General features: G+C 53.4%; 8 protein-coding genes and 1 non-coding gene across 9 annotated transcripts; 5 read left to right on the forward strand and 4 right to left on the reverse strand.

The window, feature by feature from the left end:
- Positions 1-527: 527 nt before the first annotated feature.
- Positions 528-672, reverse strand: J4E83_002287. Its single transcript has one exon. It is a non-coding gene; the product is annotated as a tRNA-Ser (tRNA).
- A 179-nt stretch (positions 673-851) lies between these two features.
- J4E83_002288 (uncharacterized protein) lies at positions 852-1,772 on the reverse strand (the record flags this gene model as incomplete). Its single annotated transcript, XM_049329237.1, has 3 exons — positions 852-1,579; positions 1,627-1,639; positions 1,689-1,772. The coding sequence occupies 3 exons, from the start codon at positions 1,770-1,772 to the stop codon at positions 852-854; spliced, it is 825 nt and encodes a 274-aa protein (XP_049192209.1).
- A 193-nt stretch (positions 1,773-1,965) lies between these two features.
- J4E83_002289 (uncharacterized protein) lies at positions 1,966-2,835 on the forward strand (the record flags this gene model as incomplete). The annotated part of the gene is made up of 4 exons (XM_049329238.1): positions 1,966-1,997; positions 2,043-2,322; positions 2,368-2,542; positions 2,612-2,835. 4 exons carry the CDS (start codon positions 1,966-1,968, stop codon positions 2,833-2,835), a joined length of 711 nt encoding a protein of 236 aa, XP_049192210.1.
- Positions 2,836-3,086: 251 nt separating this feature from the next.
- Positions 3,087-3,606, forward strand: J4E83_002290 (uncharacterized protein; the record flags this gene model as incomplete). The annotated part of the gene is made up of 3 exons (XM_049329239.1): positions 3,087-3,126; positions 3,185-3,267; positions 3,322-3,606. 3 exons carry the CDS (start codon positions 3,087-3,089, stop codon positions 3,604-3,606), a joined length of 408 nt encoding a protein of 135 aa, XP_049192211.1.
- A 98-nt stretch (positions 3,607-3,704) lies between these two features.
- Positions 3,705-4,654, reverse strand: J4E83_002291 (uncharacterized protein; the record flags this gene model as incomplete). The annotated part of the gene is made up of 2 exons (XM_049329240.1): positions 3,705-4,275; positions 4,332-4,654. 2 exons carry the CDS (start codon positions 4,652-4,654, stop codon positions 3,705-3,707), a joined length of 894 nt encoding a protein of 297 aa, XP_049192212.1.
- Positions 4,655-6,913: 2,259 nt separating this feature from the next.
- On the forward strand, positions 6,914-9,423 carry J4E83_002292 (uncharacterized protein; the record flags this gene model as incomplete). The annotated part of the gene is made up of 2 exons (XM_049329241.1): positions 6,914-7,085; positions 7,139-9,423. The coding sequence occupies 2 exons, from the start codon at positions 6,914-6,916 to the stop codon at positions 9,421-9,423; spliced, it is 2,457 nt and encodes an 818-aa protein (XP_049192213.1).
- Positions 9,424-11,632: 2,209 nt separating this feature from the next.
- On the forward strand, positions 11,633-12,971 carry J4E83_002293 (uncharacterized protein; the record flags this gene model as incomplete). The annotated part of the gene is made up of 2 exons (XM_049329242.1): positions 11,633-12,250; positions 12,306-12,971. 2 exons carry the CDS (start codon positions 11,633-11,635, stop codon positions 12,969-12,971), a joined length of 1,284 nt encoding a protein of 427 aa, XP_049192214.1.
- A 3,712-nt stretch (positions 12,972-16,683) lies between these two features.
- J4E83_002294 (uncharacterized protein) lies at positions 16,684-18,162 on the reverse strand (the record flags this gene model as incomplete). Its single annotated transcript, XM_049329243.1, has 3 exons — positions 16,684-17,432; positions 17,486-17,880; positions 17,930-18,162. 3 exons carry the CDS (start codon positions 18,160-18,162, stop codon positions 16,684-16,686), a joined length of 1,377 nt encoding a protein of 458 aa, XP_049192215.1.
- A 431-nt stretch (positions 18,163-18,593) lies between these two features.
- J4E83_002295 (uncharacterized protein) lies at positions 18,594-20,250 on the forward strand (the record flags this gene model as incomplete). The annotated part of the gene is made up of 3 exons (XM_049329244.1): positions 18,594-19,148; positions 19,241-20,090; positions 20,141-20,250. 3 exons carry the CDS (start codon positions 18,594-18,596, stop codon positions 20,248-20,250), a joined length of 1,515 nt encoding a protein of 504 aa, XP_049192216.1.
- Positions 20,251-22,351: the final 2,101 nt, after the last annotated feature.

Genomic DNA, 22,351 nt, shown 5'->3' on the forward strand with positions numbered 1-22,351 from the left:
CAAATGTATGGCTTCTATCCTGCTCCCAAAAGTGATCAAAGCTGGCGTATTGTTGCTGGTAGAGTGCGAACTTGAGCTGTAAAACTGCGCGGGTCTGGAGAAGCAACGCTAATAAGAAGGCCAGATCCGAGGCAGCCGTGACAGATAGGCACAGCCCATGCATATCATATAATAAACTTCCCAGATAAACAAGCCTGTGCAAGCACGTATTGACAAGTTTTTAAAAGAAAGCAAAGCGAAAGGGGCCTTGTGTATGCTGGTGGACTGGAGATGACTGTTTTCCCGCACAAACTTCATTGCAAGACGTATCAATGCATCCAGCAAATATAAAACGAAAGCCGCGAAACAGTGGGAGAGGCTCCCTAAGTTATAAACAGTATGCACTCTGCAGCGTCGTGAGGAAGCTCTGGGTTGCGCAGGGCAAAAAGTTGGGTTGGTTGGGGGGCGCCAAAACTCCACCATTTCACCCTCAACCTCAACCACAACCATGCAAAAAAGATGCCGCTCTCTACTGGCATTAAACACGACGTCGCGGACAAGATTCGAACTTTCGACTCTGTTAGATGGGGCTCTGATGTGTGGTTTGGGTGTATGTACCTTGCGAGGCCGAAGCCATTAGATGACTGAATGAAGAATTCAAGTCTAACCCATTAACCACTCTGGCACCGCGACTGATGGTTTGATAAGGAAATTTGCATTCAATGCGTTTATCATTACAGCGTATTATGCTAGGTTCGCACTGCGGAATGATTTGGGTCATCGTACATGAACTTGGGCGTGGTGGGGCGCAGTTAAGTCACTTGGGCGCTTATCAGAATTTAGCCATGTCAAACTATGTGTCATTGGAACATCTAAAGACTGCTCTTCCCACTAAGTACCCACAGTTTGTCACCGCCCACCTTGCCTTCCTGCTTAAGCTTGTCGAGAATCTGGCGTATCCCCCTCTCCGCCGGTTCCCAAAGGTTCTCTGGGTACTCCCTATAGATTACTTTTACGATATCCATAGAACCCATGCCTTGACTCTCCGCAAGTACATCCAACACCTGTTTCTCACGCTGCTTGCGGTGTTTTATATACTCAGTGATTTTTGATGGACCATCTTCGATGACAGGCCCGTGACCGGGATATGCGCGACCCCTGAACTGCGTCGACATGGCGTCGAGACTCTTCATGTACGCTGCCAGATCCTCAAACACGGCTGTACCCTGACCTAATACGTTGTCCGCCGTGAACATGGCATCTTCTTCCTCCAACACGAAAGCCGTGTGGTCTGTGGTATGTCCCGGGCAGAAGAAGGCACGTAGGGTCGCGCCTTCCGTCTCGAACTTCTGCCCATCACTTATCGCGAGCCAGTCGTCGTGCGGATCGTTCTTGTAGACCTTCGTGTCGGGAGAGTGCGCGAGTAGGTCGGGGACGCCTTGGATATGATCGTGGTGCCAGTGCGTCAATAGCACTTTATCGATGGCGATGTTCTCCTTTGAAAGGAGCGACTTGATCGACGCTATCCACTGCGGTTTGCCTTCGCCAGTGTCAATGAGCAGTCGTGATGCGCCACGACCAACTATGTACGTGTTCGTGCCTAGTTTACTCAGAACATGTTAACCGTAAGATTGTTACCGCATGTACCTTGCAGCGTGAACTTAAGCTTTGTCAGATCGCGCCGTTCCTTAGATGATAACGGCGCTCACCTTGCTGGGGTTGCCGCCGAGGACCCTGATAACCCGATCGCTGACCTGCTCAACCTCTGGAAGCGATACCAAAGATTCTGCCATCTTTGAGTATAGTGCGCGTGTGCTAGAGGTAGCTGACGGCCATCGCAATCGCGGGCGCATGGTCGCTCTGACCTCAGGTTACAGCTGGACCAGCACAGCCGAGGCACACTGTTATCGATAGTGGGATACGACTCAACCAAACTATCACTCTTCAGGTACACTGTGCGGCAACCTGCCTTAGACCAAACTCAACATGGCGTCAATAGAAGATGAGGATGAGATACCGTAGGTCTTACTAGCTGATAGCAGCCCAAATACTAACAGATGAAGACAGCTCTCCGGTGATGCTCTTGCCGCCCTGAAAGAATTTTATGGCGAGCGGGATGCACGACAAAAGCAGTTCGAGGAACTAAAAGACCAAGCCGAGGATGACTTCGAAGGGAAGTTGTCCATGGACGCCTTCACGGAAGACTGGAATGCAAGTCAATTCTGGTACAGCGACGAGACCGCTATGGTGCTTGCGCGACAGCTTCTGGATGGTGCGACAGATGAGACAAGAATAGCAGTCGTGTCTGCTCCGAGTGCTTTCATCCAGCTGAAAAATCTGATGGTGAGTGATCTGGAAGCGCAAGAAGAGAAAAGCTGACTCCATTAGAACTCGGGTGAAGTCAAGTGCCGTCCGCAGATCAAATTGCTGGAGTTTGACGAGCGCTTTGCCGTCTTCAAGGAGTTCGTGCGCTACGACTTCGAGAAGGCGATCCAACTACCAGCTGAGATGAAGGCCTCGTTCGATGTCATCATTTGCGACCCGCCATTTCTGAGTCAAGATTGTCAAACTAAAGGTATTTCCATGATATGTCTCCAACAACGGTATGTTCGATGTCGCTAACACGGCATAGCTGCCTTGACCGTGCGATGGTTAGCGAAGTCATGGACGCAAGATTCTCTGCGTCTCATTGTCTGCACTGGCGAGCGTATGGAAAGTCTGGTCACAGACAAACTATACGGGAAAGTAGGAACCAAGACGACGGATTACGAGATCAAGCACGCCAAAGGATTGAGCAACGAGTTTAGATGCTATGCGAACTTTGAGTGCCCATCGTGGAAGTGGGCAAAGTCATGACCCGCGAGAACATAGGGTAGCTATACTTGAGAGGATGAATGCTTCTACAACCAGTGCAGTAGTGTTCATGAGCATACGATCGTGATTGGAATATACATGTGAAGCACGGCGGAACCGTCCCGCTAAACAGCTACCCCACATGTCCCTCGGTCAACCCCACTTCGCTCTCAAAGCATAAGCTCGCTGCGTCATCTTCATTCACCAACCAGACCCGTACCAACCAACCAACTATCCATTTCACGAGTACCACAATGTCCTCCGCTGCATGCATCTTCTGCAAGATCATCAAGGGTTACAACCTCTTAGCTTGGCTATCATCTCAATCGACAATGGCTAACAGAAAGATCAGGCGAGATCCCTTCGATGAAGATCTTCGAGAGCGAGAAGACACTTGCTTTCCTTGACATCGGTCCTTTGAGCAAAGGCCACTCTGTATGCTTTATAGTCTCTCCAGTATCAACCAGCCAAAACTAACGTGCCGCCTAGCTGATCATCCCCAAACACCACGGCGCAAAGCTCCACGACATTCCCGACGACCAGCTCGCCGAAGTTCTCTCCGTCACGAAGCGAATTGCTATCGCGCAGAACATCCAAGACTACAACATCCTACAGAACAATGGAAGGATTGCCCACCAGGTCGTGGATCACGTACACTTCCACCTGATCCCAAAGCCGAACCAACAGGAGGGTCTCGGGATTGAGTGGCCAACTAAGGAAGCGGACAAGAGCGAATTGAGCAAGCTGCTGGAGGAGATCAAGAGTAAGATGTGAAGCAGCGTGTATCGCACTCGTACATGGCATCAATGAAGCATTTTGACTCAGGCCAGAGGCGCATATCTCAGCACTTGACCAGCGCCACTAACATTCGATTATTCTCCCTTGAACACGGGTTTTCTCTTCTCCTTGAACGCGGCAAGCGCCTCATCCCTATCCTTTGTCCTGACCACAAGCTCATATGCAGCATTCTCAGCCTTCTCGCCCAACGCGCATCCCTCAACCGCCTGAAGCGCGGCCTTGATCGCTATCGGTCCACCTTCACATATCTCCCTTGCTAGTCTAATCGCTTCGTTCAGGACCTTCTTCCGCGCAGCCCCTTCTTGTTGCACATCCTCTGCCGTGATCTCTACTAATCGGTCGCACAGCCCCAGGAAGTAGGCTTCTGGCGCTGCAACACGGCGGCCTGTCAAGATCATATCTCGTGCGCGCGAGAGACCAATCAAAGCGGGCAGACGATATGTTCCTCCCGCGCCAGGAAGGATGGCAAGACGCGTCTCGGGGAGAGCGACGGTCGTGGTAGAGGCGAAAACGCGCATGTGTGTGGTAAGGGCTAGTTCGAGGCCGCCGCCGAAAGCCGGTGCTGCTAAAGCAGAGATTGTGGGTATAGGTAGTTGCGATATCGACGCGAACGTTCCTCGTAGCGTTGTGAGAAAGTTGGATGTGCTGCCGTCTGTTAGCCGTCGCTCGTCTCATGTGACCATTGAAGAGACTACACATACTCTTCCTGGGTAAACGTAGCCCTCTCCTTGAGGTCCGCGCCCGCGCAGAAACTTGTCTCTATATCGCTCGCCAAAATCAACGCCCGCGTTGATCCCTGGTCCCCCTCATTGTGTAGGCTGTTCACTTGTTGCGTCAGCTCTGTGAGCAGTTGCCGTGATATCGCATTGCGTGCCGCGGGCCGGTTGAGCGAGAGTATTCGTATGCTTCCGCAGTGTGGTGCTGGGACGTTTGTGACGTTTATAGCCGGGGCTTGGGCAGTCGCATAGCCGCGAATTCCAACGGCGCGGTGTAGGACGCGGGGGTTGAGGCGGAGGATGGGCATTTCGATCGTATCTAGGATGTTTTTGTGCGACTGCAATGGTTCTGTAGTCTTTTCGCCCAGAGGTATTCAAGTCTGGAGCTGTAGCGTCGACGTTGTGCGCGGCGTGTTTGGCGACCTCATCGCTGATAGACCGCAGTTAGCCGAGGCACCGCGACGGCACAGCTTTTGATTTGGTCAATCGTCGTTCCTGGCGCGACACCAAGCATTCAACCAGAGAACACAAGTCTGCCGGCACGATGAAGACTTGGTACGCCTCTCACGCATTACTTATTGATCGTATTTGGGAGTGTTGCGGTATATTTCCGACAGTGCTTGATGTTTACACTTGTTCCTAGCTATGTTCAGGCGCATGTATTCAAGCTTTCAGTTCCGAGGACGGCTGGAGCAGTCGACGCAGACCTATACTATCCGCAAACCGACATTGAGCCTGTTAGTATTCGTGAGCAGACACAAATTATCAAGAGCAATATCGCCCTCACCTTGGCTTCTAGATTAGTCGTCTCACCCATTACACATCATCAATCGAGACGACGAGAGCAGCGACTTTCGTGCAACGAATTGAGCATAAGACAACTCTTTTCCGTTCTCTACTCCAGTCCCCATATAGCTGTTTTTGGTTCAGACACATTGAGAAGGTATTGTTCCGATCGTTGTAGTTGATCAATCTGTTTGGAAATCCAAAGTCTACCCTGTACCCAGGTGGAAGGCAAGCATGCCATCAGGGACGAAAGACATGCAGATGCAAGGCGAAGTCGAACAAACATTCGTGGAACCCAGAGTTCCCTTGTCATTCTATCGTGATGTCGCAACTACACTAGGGTCTTGTGCAAGGATAGCCATTGCTACTTTCTGCTAAGCAGGGACACTCTTGACTCAGCACAGCTTGAAAACAGAACCTGGGTACCACCAGTAACTGTCAAGTACAAAGCTATCGAATGTCAAATCTCGTAAATTACCGAGAAGTCATGAGTGCAAGCCCTGACCAGTTCGTGTCGCTGCTGAAGCGCTTGCACTGGAAGGATATTCCTGTACTCCGGGAAATGGATGCCCGGTTATCCATCTGCGCACACTTACGAATCCAAGTCACGTTCTCATCCTGGTACTCGGAGCCCAGCTTCATACACACTCAACCAGTTCGTACTTCGTACACTAGGCCCAGAGCCTCCCGCTGGGTCATCGACTCCTGCACCGTTACGTATGTAGTGCACCCTACATGGACACACCCGTAGACCTGGGCAATTGCGATGCAGCATCCGCACCTATGAACGGCTCTCGGCAACCGCGATGCGAGGTTTTTTATCCTGTCAACAACTCGACCTGACGATCTAAGCCCGACTTGAGGCACAACTTCGGCCCAGGACGTTTGCGGGGAAGTGACTTGTGGAGCTCCGGAGCGATCGCCATGTCACGATGCTGGGGTTCCCAAGGGTGCATTCCTTCTGCTGGCTTAGCGCCTACCAAATACCTCCACTGGGTCCGACGCTTGCTCCATGCACCGAAAATTTCTGTTACCCATGAGCCTCGTGACGATGCCTACCGATGCCTCTCGGGACTTTTCGTCGGCAACACACAAAATCCAAGATCTCGCCCCGCTTTAGGATAAACAGACAAGCTTGGAGGCGTGGAGCTTAGTCGTGTACTGTCGTATTTCGCGCACTTCCCCATACGCGCGAGTCGTGATGGAAGGTGTACCGGTATCGTGCGGAGATGGTTTCGTGGAACGTTCTTCGATTAAACTGCCAGTACCAGAGCTGTGGTTCACGGCACGTGGATGTACGCAGTAGCAGCATTATCCAGGATTCGTCCCCAGGAAGCTAACCCTGCCAGTTCGACTGCAGCAGCAATGCAAGGCGACTCTCAGTCGCGAGTCATGAGCCAACCTCACGATCCCCGCAAATTATCGCGAGTCAATCTTCCCGGCTCCGACCCTTCGTTTTCTACTCCACAACCATCTGCCGACGCGCATGCACACGTCCGACCGCCCGCTTGGCAACCGCTACGCAGCCTTGAGATGACGTCGTGCGCCTTAATACCAGGACAACACTGGTATGGTACGGAGGTGTGGAGACTCCGCAACCCGCACGGGCAAACTTCGGGACATGGTGGTGGCTGCCACATCGGCTTCTAGCCTTTTGATCGGGACGAGGACTGCCACCGGGCGGACGAGCATGCGCCGAGAGAAGAGCAGTATATAAGTACTGCTGTGCACAAAGATGATGGTCATCCAGGCACTCGATTCACCTTTGACAATCCAGAATCATGGCACCTTCCCTTGTCTCGGCCGTACTTTCGGGCTCTGTCCTCCTGGCAGCAGTCAATGCTCAGAACTTCGAAGGCGGTGGCCGCGATGAAGATGCGTTTGAGTACGTACAGCCGCTCAACACCACCATCTTGACCGAGTATGGCTCCTCACCAGCTGTCTACCCGTCGCGTAAGTTATCCTACATCACCAACCTCGTTCGTGACCAATCTAATGCTCTGCAGCAAACATCACCGGCGCTGGTGGCTGGGAGATGGGTCTTGAGAAGGCGAAAGCTTTCGTAGCCCAGCTCACACTCGAGGAGAAGGCTGACATGGTCACTGGCCAAGCCGGACCCTGCGTTGGCAACATTGTTGCTATCCCTCGTCTTAGCTTCCCCGGTCTGTGTCTTCAGGATGGTCCTCTTGGAATTCGTGTTGCAGACTACGCCAGCGTGTTCTCCGCTGGTGTCTCTGCCGGAGCCACATGGGACAAGGACATCATGTACGAGCGTGGCCATGCCATGGGCGCAGAGTTCAAGGCCAAGGGCTCCCAGGTCTTCTTGGGTCCCGTCGCTGGTCCTCTCGGACGTTCCGCCTATGCAGGCCGTAACTGGGAGGGATTCTCCTCTGACCCTTACCTCAGTGGTGTGGCAATGGAGAAGACCATCAACGGTATCCAGGATGCCGGTGTGCAAGCCTGCGCAAAGCACTGGATTGGCAATGAGCAAGAGATCATGCGAAACCCGCTTTACGAAGACGAGAACGACAACACCGAGCAGACGACCGCGGCTCTCTCTTCCAACATCGACGACCGCACCATGCACGAGCTTTACATGTGGCCCTTTGCCAATGCTGCCAAGGCCCGCGCTGCCAGCTTCATGTGCTCTTACCAGCGCATCAACGGCTCTTACGGATGCCAGAACTCCGCCTCGCAGAACGGTCTGCTCAAGACTGAGCTTGGCTTCCAGGGCTACATCATGTCTGACTGGGGTGCCACTCACTCTGGTGTTGCCTCCATCGAGGCCGGTCTGGACATGAACATGCCCGGTGGACTTGGTGCCTACGGTCTGAACTTTGGCCTCCCTTCATACTTTGGCGGCAACGTCACTGCTGCTGTCAACAACGGCACCGTTGATGTTTCCCGCATCGACGACATGGTCATGCGTATCATGACCCCTTACTTCCAACTCGGCCAAGACCAGGACTTCCCCTCGGCTGACCCCTCAGGCGCTGATCTGAACACCTTCTCGCCCCGTAGCACATGGTCACGCGAGTACAATCTCACCGGCGAAGTCAGCCGTGATGTCCGTGGCAACCACGGCGAGCTTATCCGCCGCCATGGTGCCGCTGGCAGCGTCCTCCTCAAGAACGTCGACCGCACTCTGCCTCTCAAGGCTCCCCAGAACGTCGCTATCTTCGGTAACGACGCAGGCGACCCAGCACGCAGCTCTGTCATCAACCAACAGAACTACGAATACGGTAGCATTCTCGCTGGCGGTGGCTCAGGTACCGGCCAGTTCACCTACATGGTCACCCCTCTCCGTGCCATCCAGAACCGTGTCGCCGCGGATGGCGGTATCACTCAATTCTTCCTCAACAACACTCACATCATCGCCAACAATGTCAGCACCCTTGTCATTCCCCGCGCTGTCCCCGAAGTCTGCATTGTTATGCTCAAGACTTGGGCTGAAGAAGGCGATGACCGTGCCCACCTGGGATCTGACTGGGAGGGTGATGATGTTGTCGAGTCTGTCGCTTCTTACTGCAACAACACTGTCGTTGTTACCCACTCTGCCGGTGTCAACACTTTGCCATGGGCTGACCACCCCAACGTTACCGCTATCCTGGCTGCCCATTTCCCCGGTCAAGAGTCTGGAAACTCGCTCGTTGACATCCTGTACGGACACGTAAACCCCTCTGGTCATCTTCCTTACACCATTGCCGAGAACGGTGATGACTGGAACGCGCCTCCCACTACCGCCATCAACACCACCGGATTTGCCGACTGGCAGAGCTGGTTCGACGAGAAGCTCGAGATTGACTACCGCCACTTTGACCTCCAGAACATGTCTGTCCGTTACGAGTTCGGTTTCGGTCTCTCATACACCACATTTGAGATCTCCGACATTGAGTCTTCCCCTCTGGAGCACAACATCACATCCATGCCCGAGCAGCTGCCCATCCAGCCCGGTGGCAACCCCGCTCTGTGGGAGTCTCTCTACAACGTCACTGTATCCGTCGCCAACACCGGTGACTGTGCCGGTGCCACCGTTCCCCAGCTCTACGTCGGTCTTCCCTCTTCCGCCCCAGCCGGTACACCTATCCGTCAGCTCCGTGGCTTCGAGAAGGTATACCTTGAGAAGGGCGACAAGGAGACCGTCAGCTTTGAGCTTCAGCGCAGGGATTTGAGCTACTGGGACATTGTCAGCCAGCAGTGGGTCATTCCCGAGGGCGAGTTCACCATCTGGGTCGGACTGAGCAGCCGCGACTTGAAGGTCCAGGACAGCTTCACTGTTGTTGGACAGTAGATAGCTACTCCAAAAGAAGAGATTAGCATCTACGTTTAGTTTAATGATATAGTTATGATAATGTATAACTTTCACCTCTGACATTTGCCTTTGAACATTGCATATATTTTCATACTGATTCCGTGACTTCGTACCCTAAAAGTGACTCAGCAACCTTTTGCTCGATGAGTGTGCTGCACTGTGGTGTAGACGTGAACTTCAACCTTTCACGACACATCCGTCATGCAAAGTTTAGTAAATTGTCGCGGTTCTCTACAGCTATAAGAGTAAAATGTCTGTTACAGTGTATACAGCCAGCACATGTATGATAGGTAGTCGCACACTAGTTTGCGAGAACAAGTTGCCTCATCGACCCTCACCTTCACCTTCACCTCCACCACGCCAAGAAGACGAAGCTATGACGCCATGCAATTTGAGCTCGAACGCTAGTGTTAGGCAACCATTTCTACGGGTTTCCAGCGGCTGTCGTCGGTAAGCCAGACGAAGACCCGAGCTCACCTATTTACTATAACAATCTGTCTGGGAATTGCCAACATCAATGTAAGCCCCACTTTTCGAGCGCGCGGTTTACGACGCCTGCGCAATTAGGGTCCAATCTAGATGACATGTGATAGCAAGGCGAGCGCTGCTGAGTTGGCTATATAAACAACGCCGCCCGCTTAGTCCCCATCACTTCTATCACACACTCTCCTCAATTCCTCGAGTTCAGAAACAGTTTTGTTTTGTCAAGATCCCTCAACACCATGACCGCAACCAGTTCTCACTTCGCTACTACTGCGCAAGCTTCAGCGGTACTCCCATTGCTCACCCCGGGATGAGATTCCAATCGCCCCGTCAGCAGCTACAAGTATATCAGCTTCTCCCCCGGTTTTGTGTTGCTAACGTTCGGAAGTGAGTTCAGCTTTTACCAACAGCAAGCGAGCACTGCGACAACTTCCAAACCAGCGAGCAACAGACCGTTACATTCACCATCGTCGTCTTTCGCTGAAGTCGCCACTCGATCAACAAGATCTCAATAACAGCAGCTTCCTACTTGCACATATCGGCCGCGGATATCCACCTCATTTTGGTCGGCATCACTTCCTTATCTCCGTCGACATCACTTTCGACACTCACGGTCGTCACCTGCACTCACTCGAACCTACAAGAATATGGCCTTCGCCCGTAGCTAGTAGCAAAACGTAAGTCAGCTTCCCTTTGCTCCAATATACCTCACTGACAACATGCAGATCAAGTTCTCATCTTCTTCATGTGCTCACCGAGTTCCATCAGCCCTAGCTGCAGTCGCCCGTCCGACCAACGGCCCCTCAGACGCGAGCAGCATGGCCTTGTGCCTTAATGGAAGGTCACCCGAACATGTGTCGGTACGATGTCACTCCAGCGACTTCGGGTTCTGAGATGGCTGGCGGTCACCGTCACGGCGCACCTTACTGCAGTGGGGGCTCGGGAACGGCGATGAGTTTCTGGGAATCCGGCTCGCGCTGCCTTGTGCATTAACGAAAGGTTGCCCGATCATGTGTCGGTGTCAATGTCACTTCGGCGTGTTGGTGCAGTAGAAACTCGGGAATCTTCGGTGGAGGGATTTGGGAAGTGGTGAATTGATGGGCGGCGGATGATAGATGACGGCGATAGCGGGTTCTATTGCATACACGTGAATATCCTGTAATGATAAGAACAAATTACTTTCATCTTTCCTTCCTAATGCAGTGTTGCTTCTCAAGCATGCCCTCAAGGTTGCGTAATGGAGACGTTCAGTTCGTATTGATTGTAACGCAGAACATGCCTTACCCTGGAGGTAAAAGCAGTTCTCATCACTTACAGAGGGTCTGAGCCAACATCAACGTCGTCTGTAGAGTGGGCTTTAGTTAGGCGTGCTAATCATTAACCGCATGCGTCTGCTCCAACTCACAATTGAGCAAAGGCTTCGTCTTGACGAGTTTCGCTATCGACCCCCTTCTAATCGGTAAGCAGTAGTATTAGAGGGAATGATGCGATAATGTGGCCCGAGTGTGAGAGATGTTGTTGGCGAGGGTGAAGGAGGCGTTGGAAGCCTGAGGCACGTTCCAATCGGAGAAACCCCGGCATCCTTCCCCAAAAGTGCATGCGCATAGTCGCGACCTGCATCAAGCTTCACCTCCAACGCCAGAGAACCGCAACCCCCCAGTCCTCAACCTCTCCCACCCGCGCACGACGCGCCAATCGCCCCAGAATGGCCGCAGCAGAAGCCGAAGTCGCAGATGCGCTCTACAACCTCCGCCTGAGCATCAAGGCCAGCGCAACACCCATCCTGACCACGAGCGCCGAACCCACACCCGCCGATACCGTCGCGGATCTCGCCGTCGCGACACATGTCTCCTTCAATACTGATTCGGGCGACCACCGAGTGTTTGCGCTGAGCACGCCGACGCGGTTTGCGCCAGACGGCAAGGCGGTTGACTTGCGCAGCTGCTACTTCGCGTGGCTGAACAAGGACGCCTCCGTTACCGACTACTTCGCCGCTGTCCAGACGCTCAACGAGGAGCTGCCGAGCGGCGCAGGAGGCAGCGTGCAGAATCTCACCTTTGCGCAGAAGATTGAGCTCATCGCTTGGTTGAGTGGAGAGACGGAGAGCAGTGATAGCATCGCTGCTATAGATGGGGGCGCGCTCAGTGCTGCCGCCGGCGATGCGGCGGCTATTGCAGGCGGCAAGGGCGTCCCAGTCGATGGAGGAAGGGGCGCCAAAGTAGGATCAGCAGGCAAGATGGTGGATGCGCGGTTACTGCAGATCTACGACGGAGAGAGGAAGATGGGAGACCACAACAGCGTCTTGAGGGGATCCAAGAATGTCGTACGTGATCACCAGCTCCCTCATTTCAATGCTACAACAGACTGACACTTCCTAGGACTTCTCGCCTTACCGCAAGATCGCCAGCACATTCCTCCGCTCACGCCCCGATGCCAACAAGCTACCCGCTCCCCAGCCCGCCCTTGTTGCCAATCTCCAAAAACGACCTCAACGCCGTCTACAACCCATCATCCTCCTCTCCCCATCCGCCTCATCCCTCCTGCGCACCTCGAACGCGAAGACATTCCTCAGCGACGGCATCTTCGTCCCACCAAATACCACAGACTCGTCCAGCACATCCGCCTCCGCGAACATGATTCAAATCCAGCGTCTGCTCCCATCCATCTCCTCACAACCCCTGACTTTCATCTGCGTCGATTCCACCGCCAGTTTTAAGCCCACATACTGGGGCCGTGTGGTCGCCATCTTCACTACTGGCCAGCTCTGGCAGTTCAAGAGCTACAAATACACACAGCCCGCAGAGTTGTTTGCAAACTACCCGGGTATATTCGTCGGCTGGAGTTCGGAAGAGCCGCCAGAGACAGTGAAGCAATTGGGTAGGGGTGTGCTACCCGTGGGTGTGGACAAGTGGACAGGCAGCGAAAAGGGCAGATGGAGGGACAGAGAGGTTGTGGAGAGGATCTGGGGCAGGATTGAAGAGGGCATGCGAAAGAGCGGCTGGACGAGAGACGGACCGGGACTGGCTGGACAGCAGGGTCGGTAGGACACAATGTCTCATGCGCCTTGTTCAAAGGGGGATTTGTATCGATATGAGACGGAACTCTATCTTGGGGTCTTGGGTGTTCTGGCGTTGATGCGTTATGCATGGTCTGCGAAGTGCGATATACCTCAAAAGCTGGTTTCGCGCAATACTTGGGCAAAAGAACACATCAAAGCATACTACCGAAACCAAAGCATTGCTCAGGCGCAGTGCAGTCAGGTGCGAAAACTAGATCATTCATATATGGCATTTCATTTCACATGATATCTTGGTCCCAACATAAACACCCTAATCCAAAGTCCGCAGAGCAGCCGCTCGCCAGATTATACAAAACTCCAAAGAGATTGACTAAAGTCCGACTTTTACCATCGTAATCTACCTTCTACCACTCCAGTGGTTCGGTGATCTCCTCTCCCCGGTTGGTCTTTGGCACAGGTTGCGCCTGCACCTTGACTGGTCCGCGTCCATGTCTCTTCAGGAAGCCACTTCCATCCAGCCAAGGCCAGACAGCTGTGCGCTTCTGCTCATGCTTCTCAATCTTGTCAACGTTGGCCATGGTCAGACCAATATCATCCAGTCCGTTGACAAGGCAGTGTTTCCTGAACTCCTCGACATCAAACTTTGCAAGTTCGGTTCCATCGGCAGAGCGGATGACTTGGTTGGGGAGGTCGACCTCAATCTCCTTGCCAGCGTTTGCCTCGTCGGCGACGCGTTGTAGGACAGCGGTGTCGGTAATTCGGATGGGGAGCATACCGTTCTTGAACGTGTTGTTGAAGAAGATATCGCCAAAGGAGGGGGCGATGATACACTTGATGCCGAAGTCGAGGAGCGCCCAGGGTGCGTGTTCACGACTTGAGCCGCAGCCAAAGTTGGGACCAGTGCAGACCAGGATCTTTGAGTTGCGGTAAGGTTCCTTGTTCAGTACGAAAGATGGGTCCTCTTTGTTACTACCGGCCTCGAAGCGCCATGCGTGGAAGAGAGCACTACCAAGACCAGAGCGCTTGATGGTCTTGAGGAACTGCTTGGGGATGATAGCATCGGTATCAATGTTCGCTACGTCCATAGGTGCTGCGATTCCGCGGAGGGTCTCGAACTTAGGCATGCCGGCTGAGGCACCGCCTGTACTTCCAGTATTTGAGCTAGTGTGTTGAGGTCCGGAGCTAGGAAGATCCATGATCTTTTCAAGCTCTTCGTCGCTGCTAGGGGGCTCGACTTGCGCGTCCAACTCAATCTTCGGTGAGCCCTTGGCTTGTCCAGACGTTTGTGGCGCCAGTTTCCGTACATCCGCCAGGTTTCCTACAATGGCAGCGGCAGCAGCCATCGCGGGTGACATGAGATGGGTTCGGCCACCAGCACCTTGTCGGCCCTCGAAGTTTCTGTTCGAGGTCGAAGCACATCGCTCACCGGGAGAAAGAATGTCGGGGTTCATGCCCAAGCACATCGAGCATCCAGCTTCTCTCCACTCAAATCCGGCATCACTGAAGATCTTGTCAAGACCTTCTGCCTCAGCCTGCTTCTTAACCAGGCCAGAACCGGGCACAATCATGGCCCGCTTGATGTTGGAAGCCACCTTCTTGCCCTCAACGATTTGAGCAGCTGAGCGCAGGTCCTCAATGCGGGCGTTCGTGCAAGATCCGATGAAAATCTTGTCAAGTGGGATCTCCTGCATTGGGGTGCCGGCAGTCAGACCCATGTACTTCAGAGCGCGTTCGCATGCCAGCTTCTTGACCTCGTCTTGGAAGTCGTCAGGTCCAGGTACAACGCCAGTAATCGGGATGACATCCTGAGGTGAAGTACCCCAAGATACAGTTGGGGCGATGTCCTTCGCGTCGATCAGAACCTCAATGTCGTATTTGGCGCCCTCGTCTGACTTGAGACCCAGCCAGTAACTGCATGCCTTCTTCCACTCCGGGCTGTCAACCTTGGGTGCTAGAGGCTTTCCTTTGAGATAGTCGATAGTAATTTGATCAGGCGCGATCATACCGGCTCTTGCGCCACCCTCGATTGACATGTTGCATATCGACATGCGCGCCTCCATGCTCAAGCCGCGGATAGCCGAGCCGCAGAATTCAATGACGGCACCTGTTCCCCCAGCCGTGCCAATCTTGCCGATGACGTGCAGGATGATGTCCTTGCTGCCAACGCCAGGTCCTAGCTCGCCCTCAACCTGGACTTTCATGTTCTTGCTCCGTTGTGTGATGATGGTCTGTGTGGCCAGAACGTGTTCGACCTCGCTGGTACCGATACCAAAGGCCAGGGCACCGAAAGCGCCATGTGTGGATGTGTGGCTGTCACCGCATACGACGGTGGTACCGGGGAGCGTGAAGCCCTGTTCGGGTCCGATGATGTGCACAATACCCTGCCTCTTGTCGTCGAGGCCGAAGTAAGTGAGGTCGAAGGCCTTGACGTTCTCCTCGAGAGTCATGCATTGTAATCGCGAGTCGGTCTCTTCGATGAATTTCTCGGTCGTAGTGAGGTTTTTCCGCGACGCGGTGGGGATGTTCTGCTACCGTTAGCTGCTGCTGGATTCTGCAAGATGCAACACATACGTGATCGACTGTCGCGAGGGTGCAGTCCGGTCTTCGCACTCGGCGGCCGGCATTTCGGAGGCCTTCAAAAGCTTGCTGTAGTTGTGTGAGTCTATGGAAAGGCAGGACGGATTCGGAGGTCTGCCTACTGGTGATGTCACTTCATGGACAAGATGCCTGTCTGTGCAGCTGTCAGTAAGAAACAATGGCTACACAGCGCATGTCATACCAATATAGAGCAGGATTGTGCCATCTTCCTTCTCTTCGACGATGTGGTCCTCGAAGACCTTGTCGTACAGGGTCTGCGGCGGTTTCACAGCAGACGGCATATTGGATATGTGAGGTAGAAGTTGCACAACCAGTCCAAAATGGGTGCAGGAAAATAGAGTTGGAGATCAAGAAAGTGAGACGTGCTCGGCCAGGGCAGGTATCGGCTTAAATGAGGCGCGTGTGGAACTCAAATCCATGGAAGGCGAACGAGGCACAAAAAGATGCCGGCCGATGTTCGGAGTCGATGGTAAGAGGGGCACAGCCGCCAATCACGCCGCGAATGATGACGGTCCGCCTCGGCCTCCACCGCTGTCGGGCTGCTATACTTCACATCTGGTAGGTGCCAGGCGGTGATAGCGCTCTTGGGCGATATAACATGCAGGCAACCTTGTCGCGCATCGCCTCTGGCGCTGCGAGCGCTCCTCTAGGTACTGTTTCCGCAACCAATGACGACATTCACGTGTCGAGAGGTCGCTCCTGCCCCGCACTGCGCCTGCCCCACTGCACCGCCTCCCGGCCGCCGTCTGCAGCGTCAGCAAGTCTACCAACGTTCCGATTTGACACTGGACGAGCATGTTGCGACGACAGCTGACGAGGCCCTGGCCAGCCCACATGTTCACCCACGCTTCGTGAGGCTGGAATGGACATGACAGTAGCCCAAGTGCAGAAGCAATTTACTGTGTTTGAAGAAGAAAACAACAGCCGTTGATAAGCAAGCGAGCTACCTCGTCCGACCGCGATCCTTCGACTGTATCGCTATTCCCACCCAGTATCGCTTCTGTCAACGCGGGGTGAATACAATACGCCGAAACTCCCGGCAGGTCCCTTGTAGCATATGCGCTCCAGCCATCCTCCCAGTAATTTACATGTTCCACGATACTATAGTACACCCACCGTCTATATGCATACCCACACATCTACAAGTTGTCCGCTGTAAAGATAAGCAATGCCATGCGATGCCGCACAAATAGTCCTACAAGTCCAATCGCGAACTGGAACGCGAGCAAACCCATAGCTAGGCGGTCCTCCCGCATGGGACCGAACCATACTAACCACAAGTTGATTAGTGTAAAGTTGCTCGACGAGACCACCTGCCCTTTCCCATCCGTCTCAACATCGAGCATCCGAAGCCGGTGCAGCACCTTGAGGCTCTCCGCTATCGGTCGTCGTAGTGGTTTGGTGAATTCGACGCGCGAGGGCTCCAGTAAACCAGTCCGTGCGTTGAAGTGCGGAAGCCGATGTCGGGGACATGGTACGATGTGGAACAGTTGGGGTGCCGAGTAGACAAAGTTGAACGCTTGCGGTAGGAGTAGCAACATGAGCGTTTTGCTGAAGTGACCGAGGATGGCCACTACGGCGAAGACCATGCCTGCAAAGTAACAGTAAGTGTCGCCCACAAACACCTTTGCTGGATACCAGTTGTGCATCAGTAACGCCATCGAGACACCGATAAACGGCAGTAGCAGATACAGCGAAAACAGATGCGAATCCGTCGCTGGATGTGGGTACGTCGTAAATGGTGAGAGATACAGCATATCATTGCCGACAATCAGGACTGCAATGACTATAGACTGGGCCACCTCGATGCCGTTGATGCCCGCCAAGATGTTAATGCTATTCGAGGAGAAGATGGACATCAGCGCCATGTAGACGTAGTAAAGCCAGCCTGAACGTATGTTAATGGGCAATCTAGAAACAGCTATCGATGCAAGTACATACCCAGATCAAAGAGCTCGCCAAGGTAAGGCCTGAGTGGTAGTGGGACGACCATCTGCGTCACACCAAAGTCGACAAAGTAAACCACGAGCATGGGAATAACTGCAAAGGCTGGAATGAGCACCTTGTGTCGCCATCTTATGTCGAACAGGTCGTCACCAATACCGAGCAGTACGATAGACTGGAGGGAAAGTATGGCCGACAGATAGGACGCAAGCTTGTTGTGAGGAAACCTGTGTAGTAGCCTCCCGGTCTCAATCAGCTCCAGTTCCTTGATCGTGTCCCGGTTACCGCCGCCTGATGTTGCGACTACAATGTCTTTGTAGAACGGCCATGGTATGAAGAAGATCAAGATGAAAAGATACACCATAGCACAGACCGCGCCCATCATCTCTGGGCTATCCCTGTCAGTAAATCGTTTTCATGTACAGTACACTTGACACTTACATTTCAATCTGCTTCAGCTTACATAGATCCTTCCCTTTGAAGCCACGCTTCGCAAAGGCATCCCCAAGCCATCGTATCAAAGCATAACAGAATGCAAAGGCCAGACCACTGAGCGCTATCGACGCAACAAGCGGCTCACCGTCACCGTGAAGCGTGTTGGCCAGCACACCGACACATGCGAGCGACAAGGAGAGCAGTGAAATTGATTCTGTTGATGATAGCGCGCTCGCCATGGTGACAGTGATAGTGTCTGATGTCGAGGTGACGGCGGATCTTGGCACGTGGACGCCTGTAGCTGTTGACTCCGCGCGGCCGTTTGCTGTCGCGACGATATCAACAACGGTTGCGCAACCTCCCCACAGCAACGCCGTCACGACCTGCCGTTTTGCCGAATCGCCACCTCTTTGTCTGAACCCGGAGCGTGACTCTGCGTGAATCGTTCGAAGTGGACTTGAGACTGACAGATAAAGATTGTGAACAGATCCACGACTCCAGCAACGAAACCAACAAGCTCGCAGAGTGAGCCAGAGACGAACAGAGCAGTACAATCTGCACGAGGTCGTGGTTGCGGTGTTTGGTGAGTAGAGATTCTGGCAAGGTGTTGTTTCGGCTTCTTCCTGCTCTGCTAACCCGAAACGATAGACCCACGAACATTGGCATCAACATGGCGGACCACAACCAAGCCAGCCGCTCAGCCAAGGCTGATGAGCTCCTGGACGGTCTGAATGCGGTGAGCAGTCATCTCGCGTCGCGAAGTTTCCTCCAGCACTTGACAGCGTCGCGTCTGCCCTCTGCTGCAGTCAGCGATTCGTCCTCGCTGGGCCCCACCAAGGAGGAAGCACGGTCGCCTGCACGGAGACCGCATCTCAATATCGCCGCCGCTTTCGAAGACGAGATCGAGCACGTGGATCTAATCGCTCCCCTGATTCAGGAGCCCTGCGCCGACGGCAGCACCGGCAGCGTCGAGCAGCGCGTCATCGACCAACTAGAGGTGGCCTTTGTGTGTGCGCATCGCGCCTACGCTGAGATGGCTGCAGAGCGAAGCTTCCAGACCTTCTCGCATGGCCACCAGGACCTCGTACTCGCTGTCGACTTCAACTACTTCGGCACGCGCATGGTCACGGCAAGCTCAGATCACCGCGTCAAGGTCTGGGACAAGAAGGACGATTCGTGGACCCTGGTCGAGAGCTGGAAAGCTCACGATGCCGAGATTGTCGATGTAAGTTATCTAATCTTCAGCCGCAAATCTTCTTTCGGTCACCTGCATGCCATTTTGCCACCTTTGTGACCCGTCGCTAACTTCATGTACAGGTCAAGTGGAACGGCCCCTTCATGGGCGAGGTTGTCGGTAGTATTGGTGAAGATGGTCGCTGCAAGATCTGGCAAGAGGACGTCACCGAGGTGGCCATGTCTGGCAACCGCTTCAAGCTGGTCTACGTACTCCCTTCATTGACCAACGCACCGTTCATGTCTTTGGATTTCAAGAACATCATGCAGGAGACCTGGCTCGCGCTCATCACCCGCGACGGCTATCTCACTGTCTATGAGCCCCAGGATCAGAACAACCTCCATGAATGGACTATCCTGGCAGAGCGCTGGGTCTCCGAGAACAACCCTCCCGAGCGCCAAGAGGAGGTAGGCTTCAAGGTCGTCTTTCACAAGGAGAAGCTACCCTGTTGGACCGCCATCACCGCTGGCCTTGACCGCAAGTCGCTATCCCTCGCTGTTGCTGCTATGAAAGATGTCCTTGTCTTCCGCACCGACAAGGCCAAGCGCTTCTTCCAAGTTGCGAAGCTAGAGGGTGCTCGTCAGATCATTCGAGACCTAGCCTGGGCGAATGGTTCTATGCGAGGTTACGACATCTTGGCCACAGCTAGCAAAGACGGCGCTATTCGCATCTATGAGCTTCGTACGCAGACCGAGGATAGGAACACTGCATCTGGAGAAGCATCGTCTTCCGCTCCGCTTTCAGTCTCTCCTCGAGGCCATCGACAGAACGCCCCATCTGGTATCGGAGCTGGACTGGCAGGAGCTTCCAAGGCCCCCGACACTTCCATTGAGAACGAGCAGTATCCTGGTCGCATCAAGCAGAAGGTAGAGATGACCGATGAGCTTACCAATCATCACGGAGCGGTTTGGCGTGTCGCGTTCTCGCAGATGGGTAAGTCACACCGGAAGAACATGCACAGTCACAACTAACAATTATTACAGGTGATCTTCTAGTCACTACTGGAGATGACGCTAGCATTCGTACCTGGAAGAGGGCTGCTGATGGCCACTGGCAGGAATATGCCCAGATTGAGACCGCTCAAGATAACTAACGAGTCAAACGTTTCCTGCATTGTCAGACTCGACATGTTAGGGCTCGACATGGTCTTCTGGATGAGACATCTACGGCGTTGGTGGTAGGCGGATCGGCGAAGGTCTGTTAGCATGCCAAAACGCATTGCATAACGGAGCAATTATGGGATGAGGGAGGGAGATTTTGCATATGGAATTTTCGGCGTTTAGGCATAAGGATAACACCACACGACATACGACGCATGGCTATTACGCCGCGTCCAGGTCATTTCACGTTTAGATACCCACGGCTATCCATCACCGATTCATCAGCCATGTCATGGTGGGACTTTTCATTTCAGTCATCGTTGGAATAAAAAGAAGAATAGCAGCTATGCTTACACTGATATCGTGCACCCACGTCCGCCGTTGTCAATGCTGTACCGCACCAGTCGAAGCTGCTGTCTTTACTCACGACGGCCTCAGTCTAAGTCGCCGCTGCTGTCTTTACTTACATCTGCCTCAGTCCAAGCCGCCTACCTTTTCATCAGCTGCCGCAGCAACTGACCCGTTTGAAGCTGTTGTCTATCGTTACATCGACCTCGGTCCAAGCCGCCTGCCTCTTCATCAGCTGCGCATCGTACTTGCCCGTCGCTAGAGCTACCGGAGCTATGGTCACACAGGCCAAAAGAAAGAGGATATCTAAGGCCACAGTTAGTTCGGATGCAGAAGACTCTAGGGAAATACAGCGCCCAAACAATGAAGAACTACATGGATGGGATGTCTATAATGCTGTTGCTGAAGACCCAGAAGTTGCCAGAGCGGAACGAGAGTTATGGGTTTACCTGCCCTTTACTGATCAAGAATTAACGGATACCACGCTGTCTAGCGAGGAGGTCGTAAGGATGGTAGAACGCGGCTATCCCGCCCTTGCAACCAGTGCCATGGCGGATTTCTACCAGTCAGCTCGTGAGCACCTGTCTACATCGCCACCGCTCACCATCTCAGTGCGCGAGGAGTATCCGACGACATGGCCAACTACAAACACAGCAATGGATGGCTACTGGGGCCAAGCTACCGATGCGGAGAAAGCTCTTCACCCTCCTGACCACCAGGTTGACTCTACAGACGACTTTGCATGGCTTGATATGTCAGAGAGGTTGTTAGTCAAATCCTGTGGGAGCCCCAACGACTCTCTCATGGTGTTGTCCTCATATCCGACTGCTGACGTCAACTCAACTGTGCACTTGGCTTATGGGACCAACCACGATATGTCCAACTCTTCCATGTGGCTTTTGTACTCAGAGATGGGTTTCCATGTCGCTGATATCAGGGAGCATTCGATGTTCCATGTGGACGTCTTTCCCCGGCGAATAGATCGCAAGACTGTACCGGGTGGTGAAGCGACCCTCTTTCGAGCAGGAACACTTCCCACTCAACTTCGCAGACATTGGCAGGAATATGCCTTCAAGATAATATCTTGCTCTGAGGCAAAAGTCCTCCTTGTCGTTGGGGGAATAGCGGCCAAGGCGTACATGACCTACATTCAGGAGAATGAGATCGAGCATACAGTCTTGTGGACATTTGGAAAGAAACGATTCGAGCATGAAATCCCGTTAGCTTGGCTGCAGTTCGAGGCTAGGAAGATAAGGCGCTTGGCCTTCGCGATCCCACATCCCGAAGCTTTCTCGAGGAATCGCGCGTCTGTCCTAACGGACATTCAAAGGCAGTTTGCATTCCGTGAGCGGATATTTGACTACTGCCTAGTCCAGCTTTTCGGTAAACTCTACCTGCCTTACTTCCTCTCAACAACCGGGTACGCCTATTAGTTGAGCACGGGCAGCATTCTTAAGATGTCGGCTTTCCGGAATTTCGACGCAAAGAAGAACAACACCCTTAGCGATCATTTCAAGCGGCCTCCACTGGACATGGCCTCCTTAGACAAAACCTTAGAGAGGACATCAGGAATTGATGAGACGCAACGAAAGGCCATCATGAAAGTCAGGGCAGCTAATAATGTAAAGCCATCAGATGCCCTGACGTACTACAAAAGGGACGACGTTAAGCGCAAACTTGCTGGCTACATCATCACCTAAATCCTCTTGACTATCAAGGCCCTAGACGGAAAGGCTTAGTCCATCT

Source organism: Alternaria metachromatica (assembly GCF_023757995.1).
Source record: "Alternaria metachromatica strain BMP 0045 chromosome Unknown scaffold_3, whole genome shotgun sequence".
In the NCBI taxonomy this organism is placed as follows: domain Eukaryota; kingdom Fungi; phylum Ascomycota; class Dothideomycetes; order Pleosporales; family Pleosporaceae; genus Alternaria; species Alternaria metachromatica.